General features: G+C 50.4%; 1 protein-coding gene across 4 annotated transcripts in view; it reads right to left on the bottom strand.

Moving 5' to 3' along the window:
• Window positions 1-3,032: 3,032 nt before the first annotated feature.
• NFIX (nuclear factor I X) overlaps window positions 3,033-27,459 on the bottom strand; it is a 115,826-nt gene continuing 91,399 nt past the window's right edge. The window contains exons 3-11 of one of the 4 annotated variants that reach the window (XM_044670329.1): window positions 24,730-24,792; window positions 24,364-24,438; window positions 23,652-23,772; window positions 23,085-23,221; window positions 18,734-18,856; window positions 15,659-15,834; window positions 10,890-11,037; window positions 8,341-8,432; window positions 3,033-3,201 (exon numbers count right to left, since the gene is read on the bottom strand). In XM_044670329.1, the coding sequence (XP_044526264.1) occupies window positions 3,187-3,201; window positions 8,341-8,432; window positions 10,890-11,037; window positions 15,659-15,834; window positions 18,734-18,856; window positions 23,085-23,221; window positions 23,652-23,772; window positions 24,364-24,438; window positions 24,730-24,792 (950 nt within the window). In that variant the 3' untranslated portion in view covers window positions 3,033-3,186. Of the gene's footprint in view, window positions 3,202-8,340; window positions 8,433-10,889; window positions 11,420-15,658; window positions 15,835-18,733; window positions 18,857-23,084; window positions 23,222-23,651; window positions 23,773-24,363; window positions 24,439-24,729; window positions 24,793-27,459 lie in introns of those variants that run through there. The other 3 variants (XM_044670345.1, XM_044670353.1, XM_044670336.1) reach the window with 3 other exon arrangements.

Genomic DNA, 27,459 nt, shown 5'->3' with positions numbered 1-27,459 from the left:
ACAAACGGATTCCATGCAAACCCCCACCCCACCCCACCCCCATTGCCGCGGCCCGCTTCTATCTTGCTCTACCATCCCCCCTCCCCAATCCCCCCCAACCAAGACAACTCTAAGCCGAGACTGTCCTAATTTGGGGGTTCCTTGTGCCCTCCCTTCACCTCAGACTGCCCCCCACCTAGGCTGGGCAAGGAGGTGAGGCACACGCAGCTGGCCTGCAGCTTTATACCTAGTGCGAGGAGGGAGCAACTGAAGCTCCCCAAGACCCCAAGCTAGGGCCTGGCTCCGTGAGGTTAGGGACACATACAAGGCCCAGGCACGGAGGTTTGTGCGTGGCAACGATTGTCTGGGGGGAGTCCCCAGGAAAAGGGGTGGGTGAGAGTGGAGACAGGGAGGAGGCTGGACAGGTCAGCTTTAGGCTCTTCCCTCTCCTCTCCCTGCTGCAGGTCTGACCCTGTTTTGCCAACCGAACTGGAAAATCATTGCACTTTGACCAGGTATCACCCCTGGCCCCAGCCCGGCCTCAGCCACCCAAGCCGGCTCCTAACACCACTCTGAGTTGGGAGAGGAGCCAGCACCTACAGGGAGGCCACAACCCCCAATTCCTCCCCTTCCCTCTCTTTCCTGGTCCTTTTCCAAGGCTGCAGATAGGGACAGACACACACAGTCCACTTAAAAAATTCTAAACCTCATGGCTGAGTTGAGGAGGTGGGGGCCACCCTCGGCTTTCCTTCTTGGCATGTCTGAGGCTCGGAACTACCTTTCCTTGCCGCCGCCCCCCCCCTCCTCTTAGGGCTGGCCTAATCTCTCCTGATCACACCATCCACAGCCATTAACCAAAGCCAAACCACCCAGAGAGCCCATTGCTCCCCCCAACCCAGTGCAATGTTGGACAGAGGCTCCCAACCTGGGCTTTGTGTTTCCATAGAATGTGTGTGAGACACGGGAGAAGAGAGAAGAGAGGAGAGGGAGAGGGAGAGGGAGAGGGAGAGGGAGAGGGAGGAGAAATAGAGACCAAAGAGAAGCTAGGAGGGAGTAAGGCACAGAGAGAGAAGTCACACAGAGTGAAAAGGAAGTCCTGGAGAACCTAGAGCCTGTCTACCTATGGATGTTGTGTGGGCCTCGAGTCCCCTGGCCCTTTGCCCTTGCCCAATGCAAGATCCTGCCCAGCCAAAAGAGAAGACAAAATCAGCTGGTTGGCTTTTGGGCCTCTCTCCTTGGTCTGAGCCCATGGTGGGGGGAAGGGAGGGGCACAGAGAGGGGCAGCTTTCTAGGACATGTTGATTTCTTTTTGTTCCCAATTTGATAATTTCCCAACTACAACAGGAAAAAAAAATACGGCTAAAAACTGACTAGAGGAAAGCAGGGAAGGAAAGGAAAGGAAAAGGGATGGAAGAGGAAAAGTGGGAGAGAGAAAGCTCTGGATTACTAAATGAAGTACACCCCCCCACACACACCTTTCCCTCTGAAGGAACATAAACTGAGAGCAAGTCTGCAAGCACAAAGCCTACCTAGGGTAGATGTGACTTAGCATCCCAGCTGAAAAGCTCTCAAAAGGCCGGCAGCCAACTGTGGACCTGGGGCTGGTAGGGCTGACTCCTCTCCTCCAATCCAGCTTCTGACTTCACCAATCCAGCTGATGCCCTTGACGTTAGTTTGGCCTTTTAGGCCAGCCCAGGGGGAGGCCACAGGCCAGGGCTATCCAAATAGCCTCTCTGGTAGATTTGTGTTGGTTTTTTTTGTTTTTTTGAGGGGAGGGTGTAGGTGGAAGGACTGCTGGTGTCTTAGAAGAACTGGGTTGGAGGAAAAGTTAGAGGGTGAAAAGAGCCAGGGAGATTCTAGAGGGGACAGGCCAGTTCTCCCTTTGCTCAGACACTTAGAAACTGCCCCCCCAGAGTCCAAGCTCCAGTCTTGGCCTCACTCCTTCCCATCTCTTTTGGGCCCTGTCTCCAGGGGGTTAGGGGAGGAGGGAGGCCAGTGTAGAACAATGGAGCATCCAAGGCAACAAGGGGGGCTCTGAGGGGGGACAGCTGGCTGGTCCTGTTGAGAGCATTTCGACTTGTTCCTACAGACTGTACATAATGATATGGTGACATGAAAACTGTCTTCAAGGCTGGTGTGGGGGGTAAGAGTGACTTTGGGGAAGAGGGCACAATTTTGGGCTAGGTCTATTCCAGGGGCAGGTTCTGCCTCTCTTCTGTGGGCTCCAGCTGACTGGCACCCCCTCTAGATCAAGTTCACATCAGAACTTAGTCCCCTTTTACCCTGGTTCATAAGAACAAAAGCATAAAACAACTACAGTGGTTCCAGGAAGGTATCAAAGACCTTCCTGGATCCCTAGCCAGGCTTAGCTCTCTGGGGCTCTCTCTCCCCCAGGCCTTCAGTTCCTGGGTGTTGGAACAATGGAAAGAAGCATTGGAAAGTACCCTTACACACATCCCAACCAAGGTCAGATCAGAATCAACTGCCCATGCTGGAGGAATAGGACCAGGCTAGGAAGGGGGCGGGGGAAGAGGGATAAGAAGGGTTCAAGACCCTTGGAGATTTCTATCATAACACCTCAATGAAGCCAGTTCTTCCAGCCCCAAGGGGACAGTGGGCCGGGCTGAGGTGTGCTGGGGAAGTGTGCTTTGCCAGCTACCAAATAAACAACCTTGGGCAGGAAGGGTAGAGCTTGGGACCCTCCCAACAAGGTTGGTTATAGGTTGGAAAACTTTTCAACTTTCACTCCATTCCCCTTGGCTTTGCCTGGGCTGTAGCCAGGAGACCCCAGTAGTGAGTGTGTGAGTGTGTGTGTGTGTGAGTGTGTATGTGTGAGAAAGAGAGAGGGGGAAGGGATGTCAAGGTGGAGGGAGTGGACAGGGGACTGCTCCTTGTCACCCTTTTATGTTTGTGTTTGTTTTTTAAATTTGTTTTCCCCAGTTTTCCTTTCCTCCTGGCTGCTGGTGTGTGGTTCCACCCCAGGCCCCTTCTTCTGGGTCCTGACAGCTGGGCTGGGCTCTGTGGGTGCCAGAAGGGATCCCCTGGCAGGAGAGGGTAGAGTGGGTGATGACTTTTAAATATTCGCTTTTTGGTGGGGTGGGACTAGTCGGGCTAGGCTGAGCTGAGCTGGGCTGGGGGATTTTTCCATGTCTCAAAATTTCTTCTTCCCCCTTTATCCTCTTCTTTCTTTTTTTCTTGTAGATCTCGTCAGAGGAACCAGGACTAAAGAGGGATAAGAAAGGACAAGAGAATGAAAATGTGCTGGGGCTCTAGGCCAGATGGCTTCATGACCTGATCGCCTCAGCTAGTTTGCCCTCCTTATAGGGCCTCAGTTCTCCTCCCCTCATCCCAGGGGGCTAGAGCAGTGATGCACCCTAGAAAAGAGTCACAAAATTACCACTCTATCTGGACCCCCTACCCCCTTCCCAGATGGCCCCCTGCCCCCAGTGCCAGGGAGCCCAGCTGGCCTTCCTGTGGGCACTCTGCCCAGTGGGTAGGACCCCCATAGCTGGAGCTGGCACAGGCCTAGGATTTGGTCACGTTTCCAATTGTTTGGGTTTCTGTATGAGTTCTGGGGGGGGCGGGGGTGGAGAGAGAGAGGATGCCAGGCTGGGGCTTTTGTCCCTAGGGTATGTGTGTGTGTTGGTTGGGGGGGGGGAGCTTCTGTTCGATTTTCTCCCACTCTGTCTCCTTGGATTGAAAGCTGAAATTCCCGTCTGTACATCACAGAAGAGGCCCCACCAGCTGAAAGGTTAGGGGCATGGGGTGTGTGTTGGGAGGGGGCCTGGGTGAGGCACCACATGGCACTGATACACTCCCTGGCAGTGCCAACCCCAAGGGGAAGGGGCATGTCACAAAGCCTGTTACCATCTGCAGCCGCCTGCTTGCACAAGTGAAACTGCTTCCCCCCAACTGCTCCAGGATCCTCCTCTTTAAGGACCTCAGGGAATCCAGGGAACAGCAATTCCCACTATGAGCCAGCAGGGGGCACTACACTCCCACAGAATCTTGCCTTGTAAAAAGCATAAATGGGACCATTGATTTTTGCTCAGTATACAGAGAACCTCCTTTCCCTTCCAACCCAGTCTCTCAACTGCACCAAGCTTTGGTCTTCTCGCCCTTCTAGGAGAAGAGAGGCAGTGGGTGGGGAAGGATTCTAGCCTCTCCTGCGGGTACCTTGGTCCTTTGACGCATTTGTCTGTGGAGGAGCAGGAGAAATAGTACCCGTGTTTTCTGGAGGGCTATATATCTCCTCCTCCACAGGCACCCCTGGCTGAGGTGAGCTCAGCAGCTCAGCGTGATCATGGGGCTACTCTCTAGCAAGGGAAAAGATGGAAGTTCTTTACTGTGCCTAATACATTTGTAATTATACTTATGAGCAATTAATTATACTTATTAATAACTGATGAGTAAGAATTACTTGTTAAGAACGAATCGTTCCTATTTCTATAGCGCTTTAATGTTTATGTCATTTACAAAGCGCTTTCCACACTGTGAGAGACATAATGTAAATTTCCCATTTTCTAGAATGACGAAGCAGAGATGGAGAGAATTGAGTAACTTGCTTGGGGACACGGGATGGCAGAGCAAAAAGTCCTCTCAAGTCAGAGGACCTGAGTTCCAATCCTACTTCTGAAGATGGCTACATCTTTCAAAGATTACCTTCCCTGGACAACAGTTTCCTCATTTGTAAAATGAGAAAGTTCAATGAGATGGCCTTGGAGAGCTCTTTCATCCCTAGAGCTATGATTCTATGGTCATACAACTCTTAAGGATCAAAGTCAAGGAATGAAGCCATGGGGCAGCTAGATGGCTCAGTGAGAGCCAGACCTGGAGATGGGAAGTCCTGGGTTTTAACACAGCCTAACTGTGTGATCTTGGACAAGTCATTTACTCCCCCCACACACACACACACTGCCTAACCTTTTACTACTCTTCTGCCTTAGATCCAATACTTAGTATAGATTCTAAGTCAGAAGGTTAGGATTTTTTTAAAAAAGGAAAAAAGAAATAAACTCAAGTTCCTTGGAGTCTTTCCACCATTCTAGGTTTATAAAAGCCCTCATTGGGAATCCTAGAGATATATTCTTGTCAACACTCACAGGTATGTGGCAAAAACTAAAAGAAACCGAGTTTGTATGTTGGCCCTTCTCCCCCATTAGACTATAAGCTCCTCAGAGGGCAAGGGCTATCTTTTACCTCTTTTTGTATCCTAGAGGAGCACAGGGCCTGGCACATAGAAAGTGCTTAATAAATGTTTAGCAATTGATAGAAATTCACTATGAATCAGGAGGACCACCTAGGGAGAAAGGACAGCACCAAGGGTATTGAATCCCTGGAGAAGGAATGCCTGATGTTGAGAAGCAGGATGAGGGATTGGGGTGGGGGGGGGGGCTGACTAGGACTCCTCTCATTGCTAGGATCAAAGAACTTAAGAGTAGGAAGAATTTTCCAGGTTGGAAATCATCTAGGGTTTCCTGTTTCGCTGGAGACCAAAATCCAGAGAAAGAAAGTAACTTGTCCTGGGTCACACAGGCAGTAAGGAGAAGAAATGGGATTTGAATGGTCCTTTGATGTCATAGAAAGCCATTGCTCTGAAATGCTGTTCCCCTTCATTCTCAAATGTATAGGCTCAACTCCTATTTCAGCACTGTTCCAGGTCTTAGTTCCCTCTGGGATCCCAAAGACGGACAAATGCCTTTCTAGACCCAGGTCACAGAGACCAGGTCACTCACTAGTCCCAGTCAGAGACAAAGAAGGCAGTAATAGGCAGTCGTCACTAGTTAAAGAAGTGTGTCTCTGCCCAGAGCCAATAGGCCAAGGTCTCCAGAGCTGTGTGATTGATTTGATGGCCTCTCCTGTATTGGGTACACAACTGGATGGATGGATGGATGGATGGATGGGTGGGTGGGTGGATGGATGGATGGATGGATGGATGGATGGGTGGATGGATGGATGGATGGATGGGTGGATGGATGGATGGATGGATGGGTGGGTGAGTGGATGTGGATGGAAGCAAGGTTGGATGGATAGAAGAATGGATAGATGGAGAGATGAATTGATAGTTTCAAACACGAGGGAGGATGCAGTCTTGGAGTCAGAGAATGAGTGGTGGGCATTTACTCTAACAGGTGGCTCAGGTAGGGGGTCTGACCCCTCCCTGCAGGGGACCAGAATCTGAGGGCCTAAATGGAAGTGTCTTATTGCACACTCCTCCTCGTCTCTTTCCCTACTGATTAAAACTTGGGACAAGGCACTGCCTGGAGAAAGAGAGCAAATTGTTGGAATTCTCTTTTCTTTCCTTATTCTTTTGTTCTCTCTCCATCTGGTGCTCTGGGGGATCAGCTAAAGTCACTGGTTACTGTGGTAACAGTACCCCCCCCATCTTTAACCAACAGAGCACAGACCCCAAGCCCAAGGGACTTACAGTTTGTCTTGCTCTTTTGCCCCTCCCCAAACATACACCTACTTGCCAGCATCTCCTGCCCTATGTGAGTATTTAGAGGGGAACTCTTTCCCAAACTTCCCAGAACTTTGACTTGGCTTCCAGAACACTGAGCCTGGATAGCCAGAAAGGGAGACTTTGGGGTGGGGGTGGGGTACAATGGCAGCCATCCTTGGAGTGCTGTCAGAGCAGCCCAGGGCTCTGGGCAGGCGGGAGGGGATCCACTCCACCGCCCTCTGTTTCTGCCTAGCCCAGAGCTATGTGGAAACCCAACTGGCCTCTCTTCCTCTGCCCTCCCTCCCTCCCTCCCTCTCTCTTTCCCTCCCTCTCTCTCTACTCCCCCCTCTCTCCCGGTACTCTGCCAGCAGGGCTCTCTCGGCCTCCCTGGCACAGAGCTGAGGGGGCTGGCTCCAGCCCCTGCTCAGGGCCATTGTTTTTCTTCTCAACACCCCCAAGTTCAAGTTCATCTGGGTGTTACATCATGTCTGGTTGCTCTGGGAAACCAGACGGGTCAGACGTGACTCCGGGGAGAGGGGGTGGGAGGCAGGGAGGGGGGTTTGAAGCTCCCCTCCCCTCCTTGCCGCTAGGGAGCTCTGAAGTTCTGAAGTTTGACAAAGTTGGGTTTTTTTTTTTTGAGGGAGGGAAAGGGGGGGAGGAAAACCCCAAACCACACAAAATTTCAACCAACTTTCTCTGGATGCAGGCCTGGCAGCAAAGACACTGAACATTAGCAGAAAGGCCTGGCCTCTACGCTCACTCTCTTTTTCCCTCCCTTTGGATTCTACTGTCCTGTCTCTCACAAGGTTCAGGAGGAAGAGCAGACCACTCTTCCAGGGGGTGTGTACGGAGTTCCAGTAGACTTGATTGTGTAAAAGTCAAGAGGAGATTGGTATGTGTGTAGCAGCAGCTGTGTGTGTGTGTGCATGTGTGTGCGAGCGTGCTGCACACTAGAGCACTATGGGGAGAAGGGGGGATTCCCGAAGTGAAAGACAGGAACAAGGAGGAGAGTTGAGGTTGGTCCCCATTAAGCCAAGGACCTTCTCAAACTTGGTCCCATCCGAGGGTACACGGAAAGCTGAAAAGCCTCAGAGTGGGAGTATGTGTGTGTCTGGGATGGGGGGGGGCAGCCTCTCTTTCTCCTTAATGGGACTCAGGTGGGTGCCTGTGGCAGTCAGAGAGCTGCTCTACTTAAAGGTGCTCCAATCCCAGAGTCTGGAGTTCACCTAGGCTTGCTCTGTGCCACAGGGCATGCTATAAGATCCATAAGCTCTGGGAGTGAATGGGGAGGGTCCTGAACCTCAACTCTCCTGGCTAGAGCTAAGCCAACCAGAGGGCCACAGTCACAGAGCATAATATCCCTAAGGCCTTGGAGTTCAGATTTTCATGGCCTTCCCAGCCTTTCCCAACCAGTCAGCCCAGCCCCAGCACAGTGGCCTTGGCTGCCTTCCCCCAGGGCCTGGGCTGCCAGGGCTAATTAGCCAATTAGCTGATTAGCCTGTGAGCCTGGGGGCTGCCTGGGGAGTGAAACAGGCTCAGCCAGGAGGAGGGAAACCCTGGGCCCAGGCTCTGGTTCTGTTTTCCTTTCTGGCCACAGACCCCCTGCTCCTGATAGGCAGAAAGGACTAGGGATGGGGTTATTCTATCTTCTCCCAGAGGAGCCCCATCCCCTTTACTCTCAGTAATAGCTCTATTTTCCAGTCACAAGCTCAGGAAGGGGCCTAGGACTATAGAGTTATAGCCTGAGACCTTAGAGATCTTAGAGTCCAAGCCTTCTCACAGATAGGGCACTTGGGGGCCAGTGGGCCAGTGGGGCCTGGCTAGAATTGGAGCCAGGGCTCTCTGACTTCCAGGACAGCACATTTTTGATCCCCCTGGCCTTTTAGGTGCAGAGGGGCTGATGGGCAGAGCCCTCCTACCTGAGACTGCTGTGGGATGTTTAGAAAGTTGCCGTCCCGGGGTCCGATGCTGACAAACCGGTTGGCAGAGGAGGCGCCTGTCGTTGAGAATGCTGCGGGGGAAGGAAGGAAGGGAAAAAGGGAGAGACTTGATAAGTCCAAGTTGGCCCTGTCCCCCCTACCCGGACACTGCCCTCGAGGGCTGCTGAGAGAGAGAGAGGAGAGAGAGAGAGAGAGAGAAAGAGAGAGAGAGAGAGAGAGAGAGAGTCTTGGTTAGGAAACGTCATCATCCCATCTCCTCCAGCTAGACACTGCCCATAAGGGCCAGCTTGGAGGGGAGGATGTCCTCTGGGCCTTCCCCTACCCAGATTACACACACACACACACACACACACACACACACACACACACACTCTCACGTTCTCTCTCTCATCACACAGATACACATTTATGCCCATACTGCATACTATAATTTAACACAGCCACTCTTGTGCTTCTCCCCTCTCCACCCAACCTCCAAGCCCCAAATTGCATCTTTTCTGAGGGCCCCAGAGAATGAGGTGGGGGGGCTTGGAACAGCAGCTCCAACGTCCCTCCTATTCCTGCCTTACCCACCAGACGGGCACTAGGGGCAGGTACTACGCCTATGGAGCCCAGGTGCTCCTCTGGTCCTACGAACAGCTTCTCTCACTGCAATAAATACTATGCTGGCAAAAGGCTTTAGGGCTGCATCAGGCAGGAGGGAAGATTCCCTTGGCCTAGACTGAGGCTGTGGTCACTCTTCCCAGCCTGTTCCACACCAAGGGCTAGAAAGAGAATCTTTGGTCCACCCCAAAAAGGAGACTCTACTCTCCAAGGTTGGTCCAGGACTGCTCTTCTTTCCATTGTGGGCAGTTCTGGGCAATGTCAGGCAAAGCCACACTGGAAGTTCAGATTTGGGTCCAGCAAGGGTCTGAAAAGAATAGGCCCAGCTCAGCCCACACTCACTACCCCTACGATTCATGTGGACTCTTCCTCTCCCAGGAGGGACTGAGTTTAATAATACTATGTATTCCCTGGAACTGACAATTGAGTCAGGCCAAATGGTCCTGATGTCCTCAGGACCCTCTGAGACTGAGGGGTCAAGGCAGTATCTCTGGGGCTGGTCCAGAGGCAACTATCCCAAGGGCTCACGATTACACAATTCTACTAGGGAGCAGGGGAGGGGAAAGGAAGAGGGAGGGCTATGTGGATGTGGGTTGCTGAAACTTGTGTCCGCTTTTGCCTATTGTCTCTCCAGAAGGGCAAAAAGAAAAATTTCCTTAGGGTTAGGCCACTGGGATGGGGGGGGGGGTTCCCTATGAGCTTTCCACTGCTGGGCCTGAGTTGGGCCCTTACCAGACACACACCAGAGACCACATGCTCACCAAACTCTTCTCCGTCTCTCTCCAGTAGAAGCCCCTACCCTGATAATTCAGGATGTATCTTCTCCCACCCTTCTCCCAAGGACCAAGCCTGTGTGTTGGATGGTGAATGGAAACAAGGGGAAGACATGGAGAAGATGGAGAACAAAAGAACCAAAACCATGAAAGAGGAAGAGAGAGAGACATAAAAAAGGCCAAAAGCCAGTGAAAAACATGGAGAACTGAGCCTGCCTCTGCCCCACCACAGTCTAAAGTCTACAGGAAACAGAGAACCTTTAAGCCCAGGCTCCCAGGCCACCTTCAACACTGTCAGTCTGCTGTAGGTACCCTTCCTTCTCTTCCTTTAGGCACCACAGCCCCATCTCTATCTCTCCACCATCTCCTTTCCTTGTCTCCAGGCCAGACGTGTCCTCTATGCCTTTTGACTTGTTAGATTTCTCTCTTCCCTTTGCCAAAATTTTTCATTGCTTCAGAAACTGCGGGGAGGTGGGGCGAAGCTCAGGGCTCCCTGCCCCTGCCTCTAAAATGGGAGGATGGGTATTTGGGAGCTGGAGGGGGGAGGTGGAGGGGAGAAAAAATAAGAGGAACAACAATGAGAAACCAAATGTAAAACCGAAGGAGTGAGGGTTGGGAGGAGGCAAAGGTACTGCATCTTTAAAGACCTTACGAAATGAAGGGTGAGGTAAAGAGGGAATGGTGATAAGGTGATGGTGATAGGATTGCCTTGAGACTAGATTTTGTTTTGTGTGTGGATGATTTTTGTTTTTTAATTTTTTTGTTTGTTTTTGGTGGTGGGTTTTTGTTTTGTTGGTTTTTGGTTTTGTTTTGTTTTTTGAGGGTTGCATGGGCTAGGGTGGGAAGGACAAGGAGACAAAAAGAAAAAAAAAACAGCAATCACGCATGAGGATGGGATGGCTGCACCCACCCCCCATTCCCTCCCGCCAGCTCCCCTTGGCCCAGCCCCGCCCTGGCCCGTGCCCCCTCCCGCCCCCCGGAGGGGCCCGGAGCAGCAGGCAGTGGGGAGTCTGGTGGGGGTGCTGGCTGGGTGGAGGCCACGGTTGATCTGGGACTCTGTGCTGTGTCCTGGAGCTCTCAGATGGGTAATTTGACTGGTGCTGGTGGGCCAGGGACTTTTGGTTTGATTTTGGTTTTTCATCGTCCACTTACAGGGTGATGTAGGAGTCAAGGCGGCGCCGTCTGGGGTAGTGCTGGTGGATTTGGTATCAGGCATAGGAAGGGGCACAGGTCTGGCCACTGGAGGCGGCGGTGGTAGCAAAAATGACCCCGGGACTTTGCCCTGGCCACTACCGTTAGGCTGCGAACAACATAAATAGAGTGACGCATGAACGCACATCACATGGCACACAGACACATGCTCCCTGCGCTGGGGCTGGCAGCTCCCTTAGGAGGTACAGCCTCGCTGGCTGGAGCACTGGCTCCCTCGTTAAAGATGCAGTATTTGGTTCCTCCAAGGGACAGGGGCTGGGCTGGGCATGGGGTTAGTTTCTCATTTTGGTCTCTCAGATGTTGCTCTTTTTTTTCTCCTTTAAGTTTGGGAGTTCAGTTGGGTTATCAGTCATTCTTGTTTGGAAAAATGTTTTAATTATGAATTTTTCAAAATGCGTGTTTTGATTATTGTGTAAAAGTGGTAAGTGAAGCTGCACCAGGATAACTACATGGCTCCTGCACACTGTCTCCTGTGAAAAGAAAAGACGCCGTTGCATTGTGTTCCTTCCACAACTCACCCTCACCCCCAAGTCCCTCCCCATGAGGCCCCCTGGCCTGGCTGGCTCTGGGCCTGTTGGAAAGAGGGAAGAGTGACCTCCATGCCTTTGGCCTTCAGCAGATGTCCACATTAAGTAGAAATTCCTAAGGAGACGAGAGAGAACTCCGACACCTCCTTATCCCCACCCCGCAGCTTCGGAAGGCCTCTAGGAAACCATATACCTGCATTGCCCCTGCAGAGATAATTTTGTTTTTTATCCTTAAACAGCCAGGAAAGGGAATCCATCCATTTCGGTACCCCGTGTCTAAAGCCTCTGATCTAGTGCTTCCTTCCACCTACCCTCAGTCTCTCCAATAGTTGTTTCAGGCTCATCTTCTCTTGCTCTAACCAGAGAGAAAATGGAGAACATTCTGACCACCTCCTCCCCCTCTTCCCCCCCTCTCCTTTTCTCCAGGCAACATGACCACCAGCTTCAATCAGCATTTCCTCCCGGAAACAGCCATTCAAATCCATGCCCCTCTTCTTCCTCCTGGAACGTAGTGAGGCAAGAGTGAGGTTCAGGCTCTCCCAAGGTTCACCCTCTCTGAGTTTTTTCAGTTCCAGCCCTTTCTGATGCCTGTGTGGCTCATTCGCATGCGGACTGTGGCTAAGGGAGATCAGGGGTTTGAGAGGGATCCTTCGCTCTGGGCAGGCTTCCTACCACATCTTGGGCAGCACAGCCTGGCTCTGTTTGGTGACAAGGCGGGAGACCCTGGACGCCCCAGAACAGTAGCATCCACACTGTGCTCTGTTGCTCTGACTAGCTCTTACAACTTAACTCTGCCTGCCCATCCCGGTGTGACAATGGCCGATCAACGGTCTCTGTCACCAACGGATATTCTCTGTTCTACTCTCCAGGGAGAGAACATTGCTAAGAAGTCGTGGACCTACGCCCCACCAAGTGAGCAGCGGTCCTCCCTGAAGTCTGCCTCTCCCACTAATTCCCCAGGTCCTAGGCAAACAGTAAAGGCCAGAAAGGAAAGGTTTTTAGATGTGAAGGGACAGACATGGAACAGATCACAAATGTTCCTGCGTTACAACATCATTGCTTTGTCTCATCTCCCCAGTTTTGTCCTATTTCGGTCAGAGAATAATCATAACAATAATAATAACTCACATTTTTATAGAGCTTTAAGCACTTAAGAGAGGCCTGACAGCCACAGGCCAGTCTGGTTCTTCCCCAGAACTGCCTCAATCGGGGCCTAATTCACAGAGACTGGATCCAAGAGCTTCACAGGAATCAGCTGAGTGGCCCTAAGTACACTTTGGGAAGAATACACATAACATTTGTTCCTTTTTATTCTTCCAACATGTTTGTCCCAATATGGGGCTCTGCACACAGCAGGTGCTTAATAAATGTGTGTTGAATTGTCACAGAGAATTTCATAGGATATTAGAGCTGGAAGGGAACTTTAGGATCCTTAAGTCTCTCTATAAAACAACTGAAAATTCTGAATCCCATTGACTTGAGCATGGCAGCAGAGTTTAGTTATTTGATTTTAGAAATACTTTTCCATCGATTCTTTCTCTATTCTAGAATCACAAACTGTGAGAGCTGGAAGGAATCTTGGAGATCATCCTCTCCAATCCATTCATTTTACAGACCATCTAGAGGTCTAGAAAGAAGAAGGGAACTGCTCAAAGTCCAGAAGTTTAGTAAGAGTTGGAACTCGGACCTTCTAGTCAGAAGCCCAAGCCTAGTACTCTTTCCACTGAACTCTTCTCTGTTGATCTTGATGAATATGGAAACTTTTCTAGAAACCATGTGAAGTTTAATACAACCAGTTCTTTTTCTCTCAATTATTTATTTTTTGCCTCTTTACCTTGAGATAGATATTTTTTAAACTCTTACCTTCCATCTTAGAATCAATACTATGTATTGGTTCTAAGGCAGAAGAATGGTAAGGGCTAGGCAATGGGGGTAAAGTGACTTGCCCAGGGTCACACAGCTGGAAAGTATCTGAGGCCAGAATTGAACCCAGGACCTCTTACCTTTGGGTCTGGCTCTCAATCCACTGAGCCACCCAGCTGCCCCTTTGAGATAGATTTTTAAAATGGTGTGTGTCTGGGGGCCAGATGGGAGTGTTTCCTATGACCTCTTCAAAGGCCTCTTCCAAGTCATTTCTACTTCTTCTACTTCTTGGGCTTTGTTCATTTGGGCATTATAAACCCTGACTTACACTATTCTCTCTCTCTCCCTTCCTCAGGTTGGTCCTATTGGTTTCATCCTTATGATAACCTCGTTTTCTCTGGGGAGCCTCTGGTTACCCTGCCAAGGCTGCCTTCAGATGCTCCAAAAGGACCCAAACAGTAAGACTTTTTCTTCTTTTTACTACTTTTCCACCAACCCCATCTCCAAAAAAAACCTTTTACCCACTGAATCTCAAGATCATTTCCTGGTCTAGCTAGGCACAGCATGGTGGGTGCTGTTTTCTTTGTTTCAATCCTTGTGCCTTCTTCCTGGCCGTCACTGTCAGGACAGGAGGCCGATTCTGCTGCAGGGAAAGGATTCTCTATCCTTAAGATAATAAAAGCTCTCAACTCAAAATGTGACTGATCAGCAATGGTCAATAAAGAGTAAAAATGATTAATGCGAAGGACCATTTGTATGATGTCCGCATACCTAAGCTCAGGCTACTACTGGGTTAGACCTGATCTCTGGGTCATTCTGGTCTGCAAGAACCTAGAAAAGTCAAGCTAGTCCTATAACCAACATAGGAAGATGAGCCCTGCCTACGGACCCTTGGACTAACTGCATCTCCAAGTCCAACTCTGAGCCTCAAGAGCTGCCTTAAAGTCAATCTATTCTCAAAACGATCGTGTGCTGGGTTAGGTTTTAGTAGCTTCAAATTTATATCCTGGTCTCTCTCCCTGTGTTGGCCTTTAGCTCTAAGGCTAGATGTAGGGCTTCACAGCAGCCTCCAGTGGTGAGAAAGCAAGATTCTCTGTTCTTTGGGAGCCATTTTCCTGGCTCTCAGTCTCTCTGGGGCTGGGAGATAAGCTGGTTGGTATCCTATGGCCCTACAGACCCAAAAAAACGCTGGCAGAAAATGTTAGGAATGATCTGGATTATTTGAATTCTTTCCTTACAGACACCTATAATTTGGGGGACTGATGGTGAAGATAGAGGTGAATAAAGAAGGAAAACCAGTGCTAAGACATGAACTAAACAATCAGCAACAGACACCCCCTACACCCCACAGGATGGGGAGGCTAAGAAGGAGAACAAAAGAGATCACAAGAAAGGAAGATGGGAAGAAAGAGAGGAGGAACCTATATACAGAAGAGTCCAAAAGTGAGAAGGTAGAGAGAGGCATAGGCATTGAGGACTAATGACCTCCATTGCTAATCTGCCAAGCCTGGAAGAAGAGGGAATAAGGTGAAAACTAGGGTTAAACTGTTGTGAAAGGAGAGATGACTTGGCTCTAGAATCTCTGCCCAAGAAGCCACATTTACACTAAGGTGCTGTTCTGAGATACCTTGGGGCAGCCTAGTAGATAGATATTCCTGAACTTGGAGCCTCCTGGTTTCCTCCTTCCCTTACTTAGATTCCAGGCCCCGAATGGGGCTCACTCTGTTCCATCTTTTCAGTTGGCAAGGGATATGTTGTGATGGAGAGGTAGAAATGAAAGGATGTACTTTAAAGGATATGCCCCCCCCAAAAAAAAACCCTTCTCACCCTGCCACATGGCACCATCCAACTGTGGCTCTGGCATCTGGCCCTAGAAACCACTGTTTTCTGACCGTCAATGTTCCAGTAAGGAGGTGAGACTATGGCTCCAGAAGGGAGCCTGCTAGGCAAGCAGCTCCTTGGGAAGAAGACCTCTTTGTTGGTCTGAGTTGTCCCAAAGTCCTAATCCTTTATAGTTGGGTCTGGGCACTATATATAGATATAGATATAAAAAAGAACCAAGGCTATACTTTAACTACTGCCCCTCCCTGCCTTTGTCTCCCAAAACATCTGGGATTTTAATTGGATCTCCAGGGTGGAGGATGCTCTTTGTTCCTTACTGTCCTGCCTCTAGGTGGATCCTGGGGTTTACAAGTCTCTCTACTGGCTCCAAGAGACAGGCAGATAGACGGACAGACAGACAGACATATAACAGACAGACAGAAAGACGGGAGGGATGACATTGCAACCCAGGCTTTCTGGGGCTCCCTCGAGGCTTACCTGCCCTGTAGCCTGGCCTGTGCCATCCGAGCACACGAACTGCACAAACTCCTTCAGTGAGTCCTGGCCATGGTGGTGGTGGTAGCGGATGGTCGGATGGGTGAAGTAAGGGCTCGACTGCTGGATGATGGAGGTCGAGGGAAAATGCAGAGCAGAGGCTGTCGCCCGGGGGCTCCCTGTAAGTGTCACAGGAAAAGAAGAGTCATGCATAGAGAAGTGTATGATAGGGCTGAAGGGGCAGGAACAAGGTGGGAGGGCACAAGGCTAAGGATCCTAGGGATGAGAATGGGGAGGGAGGGGGCAGGAATTTCTGTTCCAGGTTGGGAGCGAGGAAGCTGAACGAATGGCTTGCCACTGCTCCTCTGAACTCCACATCCATCTATCCAGTCCCATACTCAGTCTCATCTATGTCTATGGACACAACCCTGCAGGCACACACACAACACCGAGTCTTTCTCCTTGCAGCCCCGTCTCGAACAAGATACTCCACTACTTCAAAGATCTCTAATTGAGGTGAGGTGGATAGTCAGATCCCCACAAACACAGATTACAGCATCTTTATAATTTCTTTCCTTTTTTTATTTTTTAAACCTTCACCTCCCATCTTGGAATCAATACTGCGTATCAGTTTCAAAGCAGAAGAGAGCTAAGGGCTAGGCAGTGGGGGTTAAGTGACGTGCCCGGTGGTCACCCAGCTAGGAAGTGTCTGAGGCCAAATTTGAGCCCAATCTCCCATCTCTCTAGGCCTGGCTCTCAGTCCACTGAACCACCTAGCTGCCCCCACCTTTCCCATTTCATAGATAGTCTCTGAGCATCCCCGTGGCTGAACAATGTGTTGTCTACCTGGTCGGTCTCTGAGCTAGTCTTCAGACCACAGAGGTCATCACTCTTCCCACATTCAAAGCCTTTCAGGCATGGCAGACCCTGCCAGAGCTGGAGCTCCCCAGGACCCCCTCCATGCCCCAGTGAGGCACTGGAGAAGGCTTTGGTGGGAGAGAATAAGCGTTTATGAAGTGTCTGTATGTGCTGGGCACTGTATTGAGCGCTTTGCAAATGTCTCATTTGATCAGGAGCTGATGGATGCTGCCCAAGTTCTACTCCATTCTCCTAGATATACAGCCACACATGAATAATCTGACTATACCTCCTGGGTGCATTTTCTAATGGGCACCTTCATCTCAGATGCATATACATAGGCATGTTCACCCTCCTTCATAGGTACAAGCACGGACTGCTGCGATGAGTGGGCACAAAGGCATACTTCTCACAGATGCAAACATACAGGCAAAGCTCTCACAGACACAAGCACACATTTCACACACACTCACACACACACACACACTCATCCCTGCTTCCCCCCAGCCCCCACTTCAGCCTTTCCCTGTTTCCATCTCCCCCTCCCTTCCCCCTGCCCGTCTGTTTCCAATCAACTAGCTTTGCTCTCAGTTTCATTAGGGGGCAAAGGAGATTTGGCTTCTCTGGAGTTCATAAAAGCAGAGTCTGGAGCCCAAGATGATGGGGAGGGGGCTGCTATAGACTCCCCTTCCCCCCAGACACATTCCCGCCTTCCCTCCCCGAGTCGGAGTGCTGCCTTGCCTGGATTCTCTCGCCTCTGGGCTCCTAGCCAGGGGGCCCTGAACCCTGAAGTGGAAGCTAAAAGGAACGAAGCTCCCCATCCTTTCCGCTGTTCCTTCCCCCAACCCCCCAGCACTTTAGAAGGGACCAGAAGCTCGGGCTGGGCTTACATCTAAGAAAAAACCGAAGAGAGCCTCCAAGGGATATCTCCAGAGTTTAAGATAGAAGGTTTCTGGTGCAATGAGAAGTAGATGCAATGCTCAGAGCAATGAGAAGTAGATGGGAGACCAACTGTGAACCCTCTGCTGCTCAACTCTCAACTTGCCAGCCTACATGCTCCTCAAACACAACCCATTTGTCCTGGTCAATGGTAGTCCCTAATCAGGTCTTATCCATTAAAATGAGAAAAAATGACTATAGGTTCCTAGGACTTGGGGTTAGAATAGACTTAAGGGATTGTAACCCACTGCCTTCAACTTACAGATGAGGAAACCGAGGTCCAGTAAGGCCTATGACTTGCCTAAGGTCACACTGACAGAAGAGCTGGAATGGTTTAGGATACAAAGAAGACAACCAGCAATCCTCAGTGGTAGGACAAGCCAATGAGAGCTGGCCTGAAGCAATGTCCCTTTCTCTAGGACCATTCTCTCTCTCTGCCTCTCCGTGTCTGTCTGTCTGTGTCTGTCTGTCTGTCTCTCTCTCTCTCTCCCCCTCCCCCTAAGATGACTCTGAGGAATCTAAGACTCAGCCATGACATGGGAAGATAACGGAGGGGGAGAGGAAGGAGTCCTAGGAGATGAAGTTTATCTCTGCCTATCCTAAATGTGACCAGAAAATGGATCCTCAGACATGGGGGATGAAAGAGGGCCTCTGGGGAATGTTTCCTTCCCCTCAGGACAGCCCCTCAGGACCTTGGAGCCTTCTGTGGAAAGCAGAGAGGAAGACCTTATTGAATGCCCAGCCCTGTCTCACTAACAGTCTCAGCCTTTTGCTACTGTGGGAAGGAAAGGGAGGCCAGAGAAGTCCAGTAGGCCTCACCTAGCAGACGAGGAGGGGATGCCCTATACCCTGTCTTCCTTGCTCTCCTGATCTGCCCTACCCAGAGAGAAAGGGAGAAGGGGGAGAGAGAGGATTTCACTACCAGTTTCAGCTGCTCCACTGACCTCCGCAGAGGGCTGGGTGAATGATGGAGTCAGGAGTGGCCACTGCTATTTGGAAGCTGCTCCCCATATCCCTCCTCCCAGCCTCCCCAGCCCCCCCCCCCCGCCCTGCCCTGGCCTGGCCTACTCAGCGAGTAGGGGGCAGAGGGGAGAAATGCCACTCCCAGTTTGGGACCACCCCCATGCCATGCCCTGTGGCCCTGGCCTGGCCTACTCAGAGAGCCGGGGCGGAGGGGAGGAGGGAGGAGAGGGAGCACGCCCCTGCCAGTTTGGGGCTATCCCCCGCACCCCTCCCACCGGCCGCCCCCTCTTCCCCCCCCTCCCCAACCTCGGTTCTCACCTGGTCTCACTCCAGCTAGCACGGGCAGCGGGTGGTGGGTGAAAGCCATGCGCGGGGAGCTGGTCTGAGAGGAGAGGGCACTGCAGAAGTCCAGCTTTCCTGACTTCTTTAGAGAAGCCGGGCCTGGGGGGGAGGAACCAGCAACATAGGGAGGGTTTAGCAGAGGCCTGGGGGGCAGGGTTGGGGTGAGAGGGGGTGCAGTGAAGCATGAGAAAGAGGGGCAAGCCCAGCAGCTCACTTCTTTCACGATTCCTACCCAATCCCAAGATCTTTGTTAATGCCTTGCTCCCCCCACCCCACCCCTTCCCTCTCTTGCTTTCTTTTCCCTGCCTGTAAGACAATACCAAGGGCATTCTGCATGCCAAGCTATGGGATAATGTGGGCCATTGGGGCACTGGGAAAGAGGCAGGCAGAATGGTGACTACTTTTGCCCCCTTGGTGAGCCAGTGCCCAGACATGTGGAAGCTTTGAAGGAAGGCGCTTACCACTTTTCTACCTCAAGAGCAATAGAGAAACATGCAGGAGAATCTCCAGGAGCTGGGGCAAAGGTCTCACAGGCTTGGCAAGAAAAGGAAAAAAGGTGGTAGGCAGTTCTTGGGGTGAGGGAAGAAACCAGAGTGGGGCGCAGATGGACAAGACGGTCAGGGGATAGTTCACTGTTTCTTCCCCACCCTGTGATCTCCCCTTCTCCCTTACATCTTGCTTCCCCTTCCTGTCTTCTCCTACTGGAGAGGTACCCTGGGTATGAGGAGCAACCTTGATCTCCCACTTATTCTCCAACAGAGTTGTCTGCAAAAATGGAGAGGGGGGGGGCAGCTGGGTAGCTCAGTGGATTGAGAGCCAGACCTAGAGACGGGAGGTCCTAGGTTCAAATCCGGCCTCAGACACTTCCCAGCTGTGTGACCCTGGGCAAGTCACTTGACCCCCATTGCCTACCCTTACCACTCTTCCACCTATAAGTCAATACACAGAAGTTAAGGGTTTAAAATAAAAAAAAAAATTAAAAAAAAAATGGAGAGGGGGTGGGGAATCAAGGAGGCTCAAAAATCAGATTTCTCTCTTTGTTCTTACTGAGCACAGATGCAGGAAGAGGAGGACACGGTAGCCTCGAGGCCATGGTTCCTCCAGAAAGGGCAAGACTTGGGGCTAGGGAGCATCCTGGACAAGGCCTCAAAAGACAATGGCAAAAAACTCCATCAAAGACAAAGACAGCTAACATTTAAACCGCTTTCTCACACATTCTCCCAGACGACCACATGAGGCTGGACCTAAGCCTGTCTTAACTATTTCTCTTTGGGATGATACATGGATGGGGGGAAAATATGAGTGGCTGGGTCACACAGGATTCACTATTCATTCTCTTGAGATGTCACCATTAGATTCAGGGCTAACACTCAGCTGAAAATGAGGATGGGGGTGGGGAAGAGAGAGAGAGAAAGAGAGAGAGACAGAGAGAGAGAGAGAGAGAGATAGAGAGAGAGAGAGAGAGAGAGAGAGACAGAGAGAGAGCGATCCCTGCTTGCCCTAACTCTGAAAGCTCTGGGATTGGCAATTACAGATGTCCCTGGGTTTCACTGGTGCAGTGTCTGAATAGCGCCAGGTTAGAGCAGGTGCTACTCTGCATGGCTTAGGGGCAGTGCCTTCCCCCTTGGCAGGAAGGACCCTTGCATTGATGGCAAGGGGCACAGGAGCCAGGAGGTAAGTTTAGAGGTGCCAGGGTTGGGAAGGGGAGAAAAGAAGTGCCAAAGGCTCTAGGGCTGACTTCTTCAGGGGACAGCCAAGCTGAAGGGATGTGAGAGTCATCCAGACAGCAAAGAAGAGGAGGTGGGGTAGGGGGGATGGGGAGAGGAGAGAATGGAAGGGAAAGGGAGGAGGAGAGCTTCCAGTCACCAGCAGAAGTGTTATCTGGCGGCAGCTGTGTGCCACCTGATAGCTGGCATGACAGTGGGGGTGGGGGAGCTCCCGCCAGCTGTGCACAGCTGTCCCCACTGCCACACAGCACCTCCCCAGCTGTTCCTGGTCCTGCAGCTGGGCTGCTTAATTGGCGATTTGTCGGCAGCACAGGGAACAACATGAATAGAGTCGATGAGGGAGAAAGGGAGAGGAGGGAGGGAAGGAAATAGAGGAAGAAGAAGAGGGGCTCAGGGGCCAGGGGCTAAAGGGCAGCTGTCCATAGAAGCTGGGATTGTAGGAGGATAGGGGCGGCATTGGCAAGGCTGGAGAATCCTCACTCCTAAATACCACACACTAGAAGGAAAGTTAGTGCAGGAGAAAAGCAGACCCACAAGAAAAGAGCCCAGCAGGGAAGGGTCCCTCACTCTTCCCAGTCTCATGGGATTGGCTGCTCAATGCCAACTTGATGGCACTGTTATTAGGGCACTACTACTCTCTTCCCCCTCCCCATGGGATAATTTCTATAGTCCAGAGAGGAGCAGCTGCCTAGTTGTGCCCCACTGCACTTAATGTTTTTTCATGCATTCATTCGTTTATACATTCATTCATTGGCATTGGGGCATGGAAGCCTTCTCTCCTGCCCTCTAGTCAACCCAGCTCATTCTCTACAATGACTTTCCCACTTCTTCAGTCTCATTTCTCTCTTCATCCTCATACCTACCAACTCCCTCAAGACAAAACTCAGAACCTCTGTTTTGATTGGCCTAATTCAGAGTCACACCAAAGCAGCAGCTGTCCCCAACAGGGCAAATTTCAGGGAAAGCCAAGAATCTTAGAGCCCCTCTGCACTGTAGACATGAAGACATGTTATCTTCCTGTTCTGAAGAACCAAAAAACAAACAACCTGAGAGAGTATTTGGGAGGGAGGGCAAAGAAGAAAGAGTGAAAGACAAAGTAAGAAAATACACAGAAAACCACCCAATTTCCCTCTCCATATCCACTAAGTCCTTTTCAAATGGAGAAAGATCCCAAACCAGCCCAGCCTAATTTACAGGGACCATATTGCCTCTATTCTTTGCTTTGAAAGCTCTATACAAGGCAAATAATGCTCTAAAGGCAACAGGATTTCCATCAGTTAGAATTAGGGTTCCTAACTCTTCCTGTAGACCACTCAAAGACTTGGCTGTTCACCCAGTTGTACCCATAGCATGTACATAGGCCTATTTATGGGCCCACCCATCCAGGGGTTGTACATACACTCACGAATTCTCACATCTATACCCATAGGCCTATATCTGTATCCAAACATTGTGCAAATAGCCTCCTTCCATCTTACCATGTGGCCAAGCTCATCTGCCCTGCCCATAAGCATGAAGATATTGAACCATCCTCTCCACATGTACACAAGCTACCTGTTCATCAAGGTATCAGGCATGTCCTCTCGACAAGAGACCCACATGTTTGCACAATGCAGTATAATTTATATGTGCCCTCAAGCTCACACCTATTGAGGCTTCCTGGACATATGCTCCTTACACACACCTCCAGTTTTTGCAAAACCCTCACCTCGCAACCTATGGGACAAATATGCCCACACGTGTGGCCTTCACATACCCCAAGGTGTTTGTATATGTCCTCCTTACAAACACGTAAGTCTATACTCACAGACATAACTGTCCATGTATGCACAGAAAACCTGGGTTTATAGAGGCATTGCTCACAGACTTTCTTTACACACACAGAAATCCATATTTCTTCCTGCCAGAGTAGAAGGAGGTACCAACAGATCTCAGGAGGCAAGAGGTAGGGGGTTCAGGGATAGGGTCTCCCGACCTTGGGAATTGTTAGATAGGAACAACTGAGAGAGGTTCATTTTTTCTCAGGGTTAACTCATTCCACGAGTTCTTCACAAGACCTTTTCTTCTCCCCAAACTCCTCACTCAATCTAAGAATCTCTCCATTCTTTCTCCCTTTGTCTTGGACCCCTCAGCTTTCTCCACAGGTGAGTTCTTTGAGCAGTGGAAAAGAAACTAGGGAATTAGTAGTGATTTACTTGAAAAAAGCCAGCAACACAGAGGCTGAGAAAGAGACTGAAAGAGAAATGAAAACTTTCTCACTATGTAAAGCTAGAGGTTTTCTTTCCTTCAGTCTCTGCCCTCCATTTACCATCTCGATCGCTGGCAAAGGGGCAGTAAAACTTTTCCTAATACCTATTGCTTGTTCTGGCACTCACTGGGAAAGGTCAGGGTGGGGGGAAAAGCACCCCAAACTTGGCAATATGGGGCTCCCTAGGGCAAAGCCAGAGGGAACAGACAGAAGGGCTAGAAAAGGAGCGGGTTACATATACCTAAGCCTCTTATTGAAGAGGAGAGGAATTCATCCCAATTTAGGACCAGTCTAGACCCCTAGTCCCTGATTCCCAGTTTTAGGTAGTATGCTGCTGCCATGTTATCTGTACCTGCATCCACATCATTGGGCCAACCACTGGACTGGCTGCTGCCAGCTGCTGGGGACCGTCCTGTCCCAGGGTAGAACACGTCATCCACGGGGCTCTCCATCTCGCTGTCATCTATGGACTTAGGGCGCTTGGTGGTGCTGAGGAGAGGAAAAGAAAGAGAATCAGAAAAGAGAAGAATGGGAAAAGGTTCCAGGAAATTATTCCTAGTCTTCTTAGAAAGGCACTCAATCCCAAGAAGTAGAGGAGAGGCAAAGAAAGAGCTGACTGGAATAGGGGTAAACCCCTAGAATTTGGAAGGTTTTTACCAGCAACCTGGCATATACTAAGAGAAGGTGGCAATCTCTATGCCTCCTGGCATTATCTGGCATGTAAAGTCCTGGAGTTGGCATCCCTTTAGAACTGAAAAGATCCTACCACCCCCAAATCTTAATAGACACTAATGTCTACTATAGCATTTTAACTTATACAACTTTATTTATGTCTGGGGTGTACCAAAAGCCTGGGATGAGATGGACAGAGGGTCAGTGAAGGACAGAAAATTTGGTGAATGCCAAAGGCTTCACCTACCTGGTGGAAGGTGGGGAGGTGATGGACCGCCGCCCAAGGGTCACCTGGTTTATGTTGTAGTAACTGGGGCTCTCCAAGTCCGCCAGGGAGAAGTTAGGCCCTGACGCCGTAGCAACAGGAGCTAAGTGAATGAGAAAGAAGGCCATTAGGTCAGAGAACAAGACAGATCAGTCTTTTTTAGGTCTCTTGTCTTCAAGAGTTTAGGATAGGACTGGGGAGGCCCCACCAGCTTGAGGCTGAGCCTTCTCTTTGATCAGGATCTCTAGGAACAATCAATGATGAAGAACTTGGGCCCGAGCATCAGGTCCATTGTGCAGTTGGAGGCCCAAGAGAGGCATGGGAGCAGGGCCATATCCTTGAGTGAGGAGGGCCTCCCTCCTGACAAGCTTTTTTAGAGTATGAGTTTTCTCCTCCATGGTGGTGGAGATTAAGGCAGCAGGCCAGTTTTTCTCAGGGTTTAAAAAGCTTTGCCCTTGATTGACTCTTGTTGAAGTCATCAGCTCTGCCCAAGAAAGGGGTGCAAGTAGTGAATATAGGGTAGAAGAAGGAGAATCCTCTGTCCAGAGGGGTCTCCATCTGCTCTCTCCCCAAACCTAGCAGAACAAGGAAAGCAATGGCCAGGTGATCAACATGGGGGCAACAATGGTGTCCCTCCCAACCCAGCCTTCTCAAGCAGCCTGGTTCTCAGCCCGGAGGAAGGGGGCTCACTTACTCTGTGATACTCTGACCAGCTCAGTCACATTCCAGACCCCAGAGGTCACAAAGCAGTCCTGGAAACTTAAGTGCCCTATAAGGGAGAAGAAGACAAGTGAGCCAGGGGGAGGGAGAGAAGGAAACTCTCTCCTACTTCTTCCAGTAGGGTCTCAGGGCTACCCATGCCCTGACCTCCAAATTTGCCCTGGAAGAGGGTATATTGGGGCCAGGAGGGATGGAGCCCTCCCAGATGACTAATACATCCCTCCAAATGCTACAGAAACCCTTAAAAAATAGGCATATGTGAATATATGAAAGGAAGGATAAAATCAGACCTGGGGCAGGTCAGGGAAGAATGGGAGAGAACAAGTAGAAGGGGGCTCACCATTGGGCAGTGGTTTGATGTCCGCATCTCCTTGCTGGTTTGAACTGTCTGATTGTCCGGATTCTGCCAAAAGATACAAAAGAGCAGATGGGGTCAAGGCTCAGGTTTCACCCCAAGGCAGGCTGTCAAGCTGCACAGGAATAACCTAACCCTAATTCCCTTTTCTCCACCCCTACTGAAGAGTCATGGCCCAGATGTCAGCAGAGGGGAAAACTCCAAGAGATCTCAGGAGAAGGAGGTCAGAAGAGAAGAAAGGGGGTTCAAACCAAGACATGAATGAAACTGAGGAAAGAATTCAGCTCCCAGACCAGGTTTCCTCCCACAACTAAAGGGAGGCCTGAGGAGTCCCCATCCCCCACATCCTTTTGGCTGGCAGATGAGATGCTCCTTTAATTAATTAACTCCATTCCCAACCATTCTTTCATGCCCGTCTCCCCCCTTCCCTCCCATATACACCCTACCCCACCCTACCCTTTCACCTTTAAGCTTGCAGGCAGTGCCTGGCAACCCAGAGGGGGGAGGTGTGCCCCCGACGCTGTCGCCCGTTTTGTGCCAGCCAGTCTGGGGCTGTCTCATGCCCCAGTGCCACAGCTGCTCAGAGCTCAGACACAAGGGTCCTATTGTACAGCTCTCAGAGAGGCAGGGATAGTGTGTGTGTATGTGTGTGTGTGTGTGTGTGTGTGTGTGTGTGTGTGTGTGTGAATATTTTGCTGAGCTTGGGAAAGCCCCCTTCCCTTCCCCCCCATCCACCAATGCTTTGTGTGCCAGGGGCACTACAGGGACCTCCAGAATGCCCGCTTGGGCATGGCAGTTGGCAGGAGGCTAAAGAAACAGGGGGGCCAGAGGCCAGTTGGGGGTGGGGATATAGGGAGAGGCAATGTGGACACCTCTGAGAAAGGATGAGGACAGGCAGCCCAATCCCAGGGGCTAGGTTAAAGCAAGTTCAAAACTGGATTGGATCTGATGTCTGGAGATTTTACTTTGTTGACTTTCTGAATGTAGAAGGAGAAAGAATCCTGGTATTGCTATCAAATTTAGAGCTGGAAGAAATCTTAGAGAACATCTCTTTCAAAAGCCTCATTTTACAGATGAGGAAAATTGAGGCACCAAGATGTTTAGCGATGATTTCATAGAGGCAATAAGAAGAAGGTCTTTTGACTCCAAATCCAATGCTGTTTATGACATTCCATTACTTTTCTTCTGGGGAGTCATCTTCAGACTACTGCCCCTCCAGAACCCCATCCTTCCTTCAGAGCCCCTGTTGGAGCGGGGAGGGAACAATGGCGCCCAGATCCTACTTCAACCACAAAAAGAGGAAGCTGGGATGGACACACCAAAAAATATGACAGTTATAGAGGACTCTACACCAGAATTCATAAAGGAAAGGCCTTTCCACACCTTGGACCTGGACTGCAATATAGAAAGGTCTTAGTTTCCCAGCCTGGCTCAGCCCACAGTGAAGGGCCAAGACCATGCCCCAATCCCATTAGCCTAGACTGTGCCAGCCCTGGGCCCCCTACCTCCCACATAGCTTTTACTGGATAAGGAGAGACAGCTGCCTACAGGGCCATTTATTTGCATGCTTTCCTATGCTTTGGAAGGAGCCTATAAGAAAAGTCCCACTTAATGAGGGGGATCAGACTAAAGGAGCTGCCTAGAAGGAATAGCTTCTCTTCTAAGGAAGTGAGATGCTAAGAGATAGAAGGTGGGAATATGTAGATTTTTAGTCTCTTTAATTCTCAGCCTCTTGAGTTTCCTGACAATTAGAAAGTGAAATTAGAATTAGAAAAGTGTCTAGAAGTGAAATGGGCCTCCTCTCTATAGGTAGAGTTTCCCATAGCCAGGATTTTCGAGTGGAGGCTGGATACCCTTTCTGGGGATTTTGTAAAGGCCTCAGCTCCGACATGGGTTGGTCTAGATGACCTGCAAAGTTCCTTTTAACTCTTATATGATTCATCGTAGAGCTAAGCTTAAGCTCCTCTCTTAGCTAAAGGATTACTGATATTGCTAGATAGATGTGGAACCATTAAGGGCGTCTTCCTCACTACCTCTACCATGGCTGCTACTCCAACTCCTTCACCCACCACTAGCGTCCTCCTTCCCTGACCATAGGTCCTATTGCTTGTCTCCACCTTCTCCTGAGCCTAGAGTTCATGGTCCCATAGGCTTGAACAGGGCCCAGAGGCAATCTAAAGGTCAGAGAGGTCTAGGAACAGAAGGCCTTCAAGGAAGAATGCCCAAGTTAGCTGCCCAGGGTCATTCCACCCAAAAAGTTAACCATGGTGGGGTACACAGAGCCTCTGCCTCCTTATTTGGAGGAACTGGGGGAATTAGGGGACACAGAGCCTCTGCCCCCCTAGTTGGAGGAATTAGGGGACACAGAGCCTCTGCCCCCCTAGTTGGAGGAATTGATAGAGTCATGGTTTTGTGGGGAAAGAGGTGAAGGAGAGTCTTGGGGAAAAAACATACACACACCACCCATGTTCCTTTCAAAGAAAGGCCTAACCTAACTTGGAGGAGTCCGTGGAGCTGAAGACCCACAAAGTCATACTTCGAACCTCCCAGGAGCTGGCTTTGAAATTCTCCTTGGAAGGTGCACACCGCTAGAATTGCCCCATTCCATTCCCAAATCATCAGGTGAAGCCAAGAAAACGCACACACGCGCGCACACACGCACACGCACACGCACACGCACACGCACACGCACACGCACACGCACACGCACACGCA

This window comes from Gracilinanus agilis, chromosome 1, assembly GCF_016433145.1.
Source record: "Gracilinanus agilis isolate LMUSP501 chromosome 1, AgileGrace, whole genome shotgun sequence".
Classification (NCBI taxonomy): domain Eukaryota; kingdom Metazoa; phylum Chordata; class Mammalia; order Didelphimorphia; family Didelphidae; genus Gracilinanus; species Gracilinanus agilis.
Note: the sequence above shows the minus strand (reverse complement) of the source record. Positions and strands in the feature narration are given on the sequence as shown.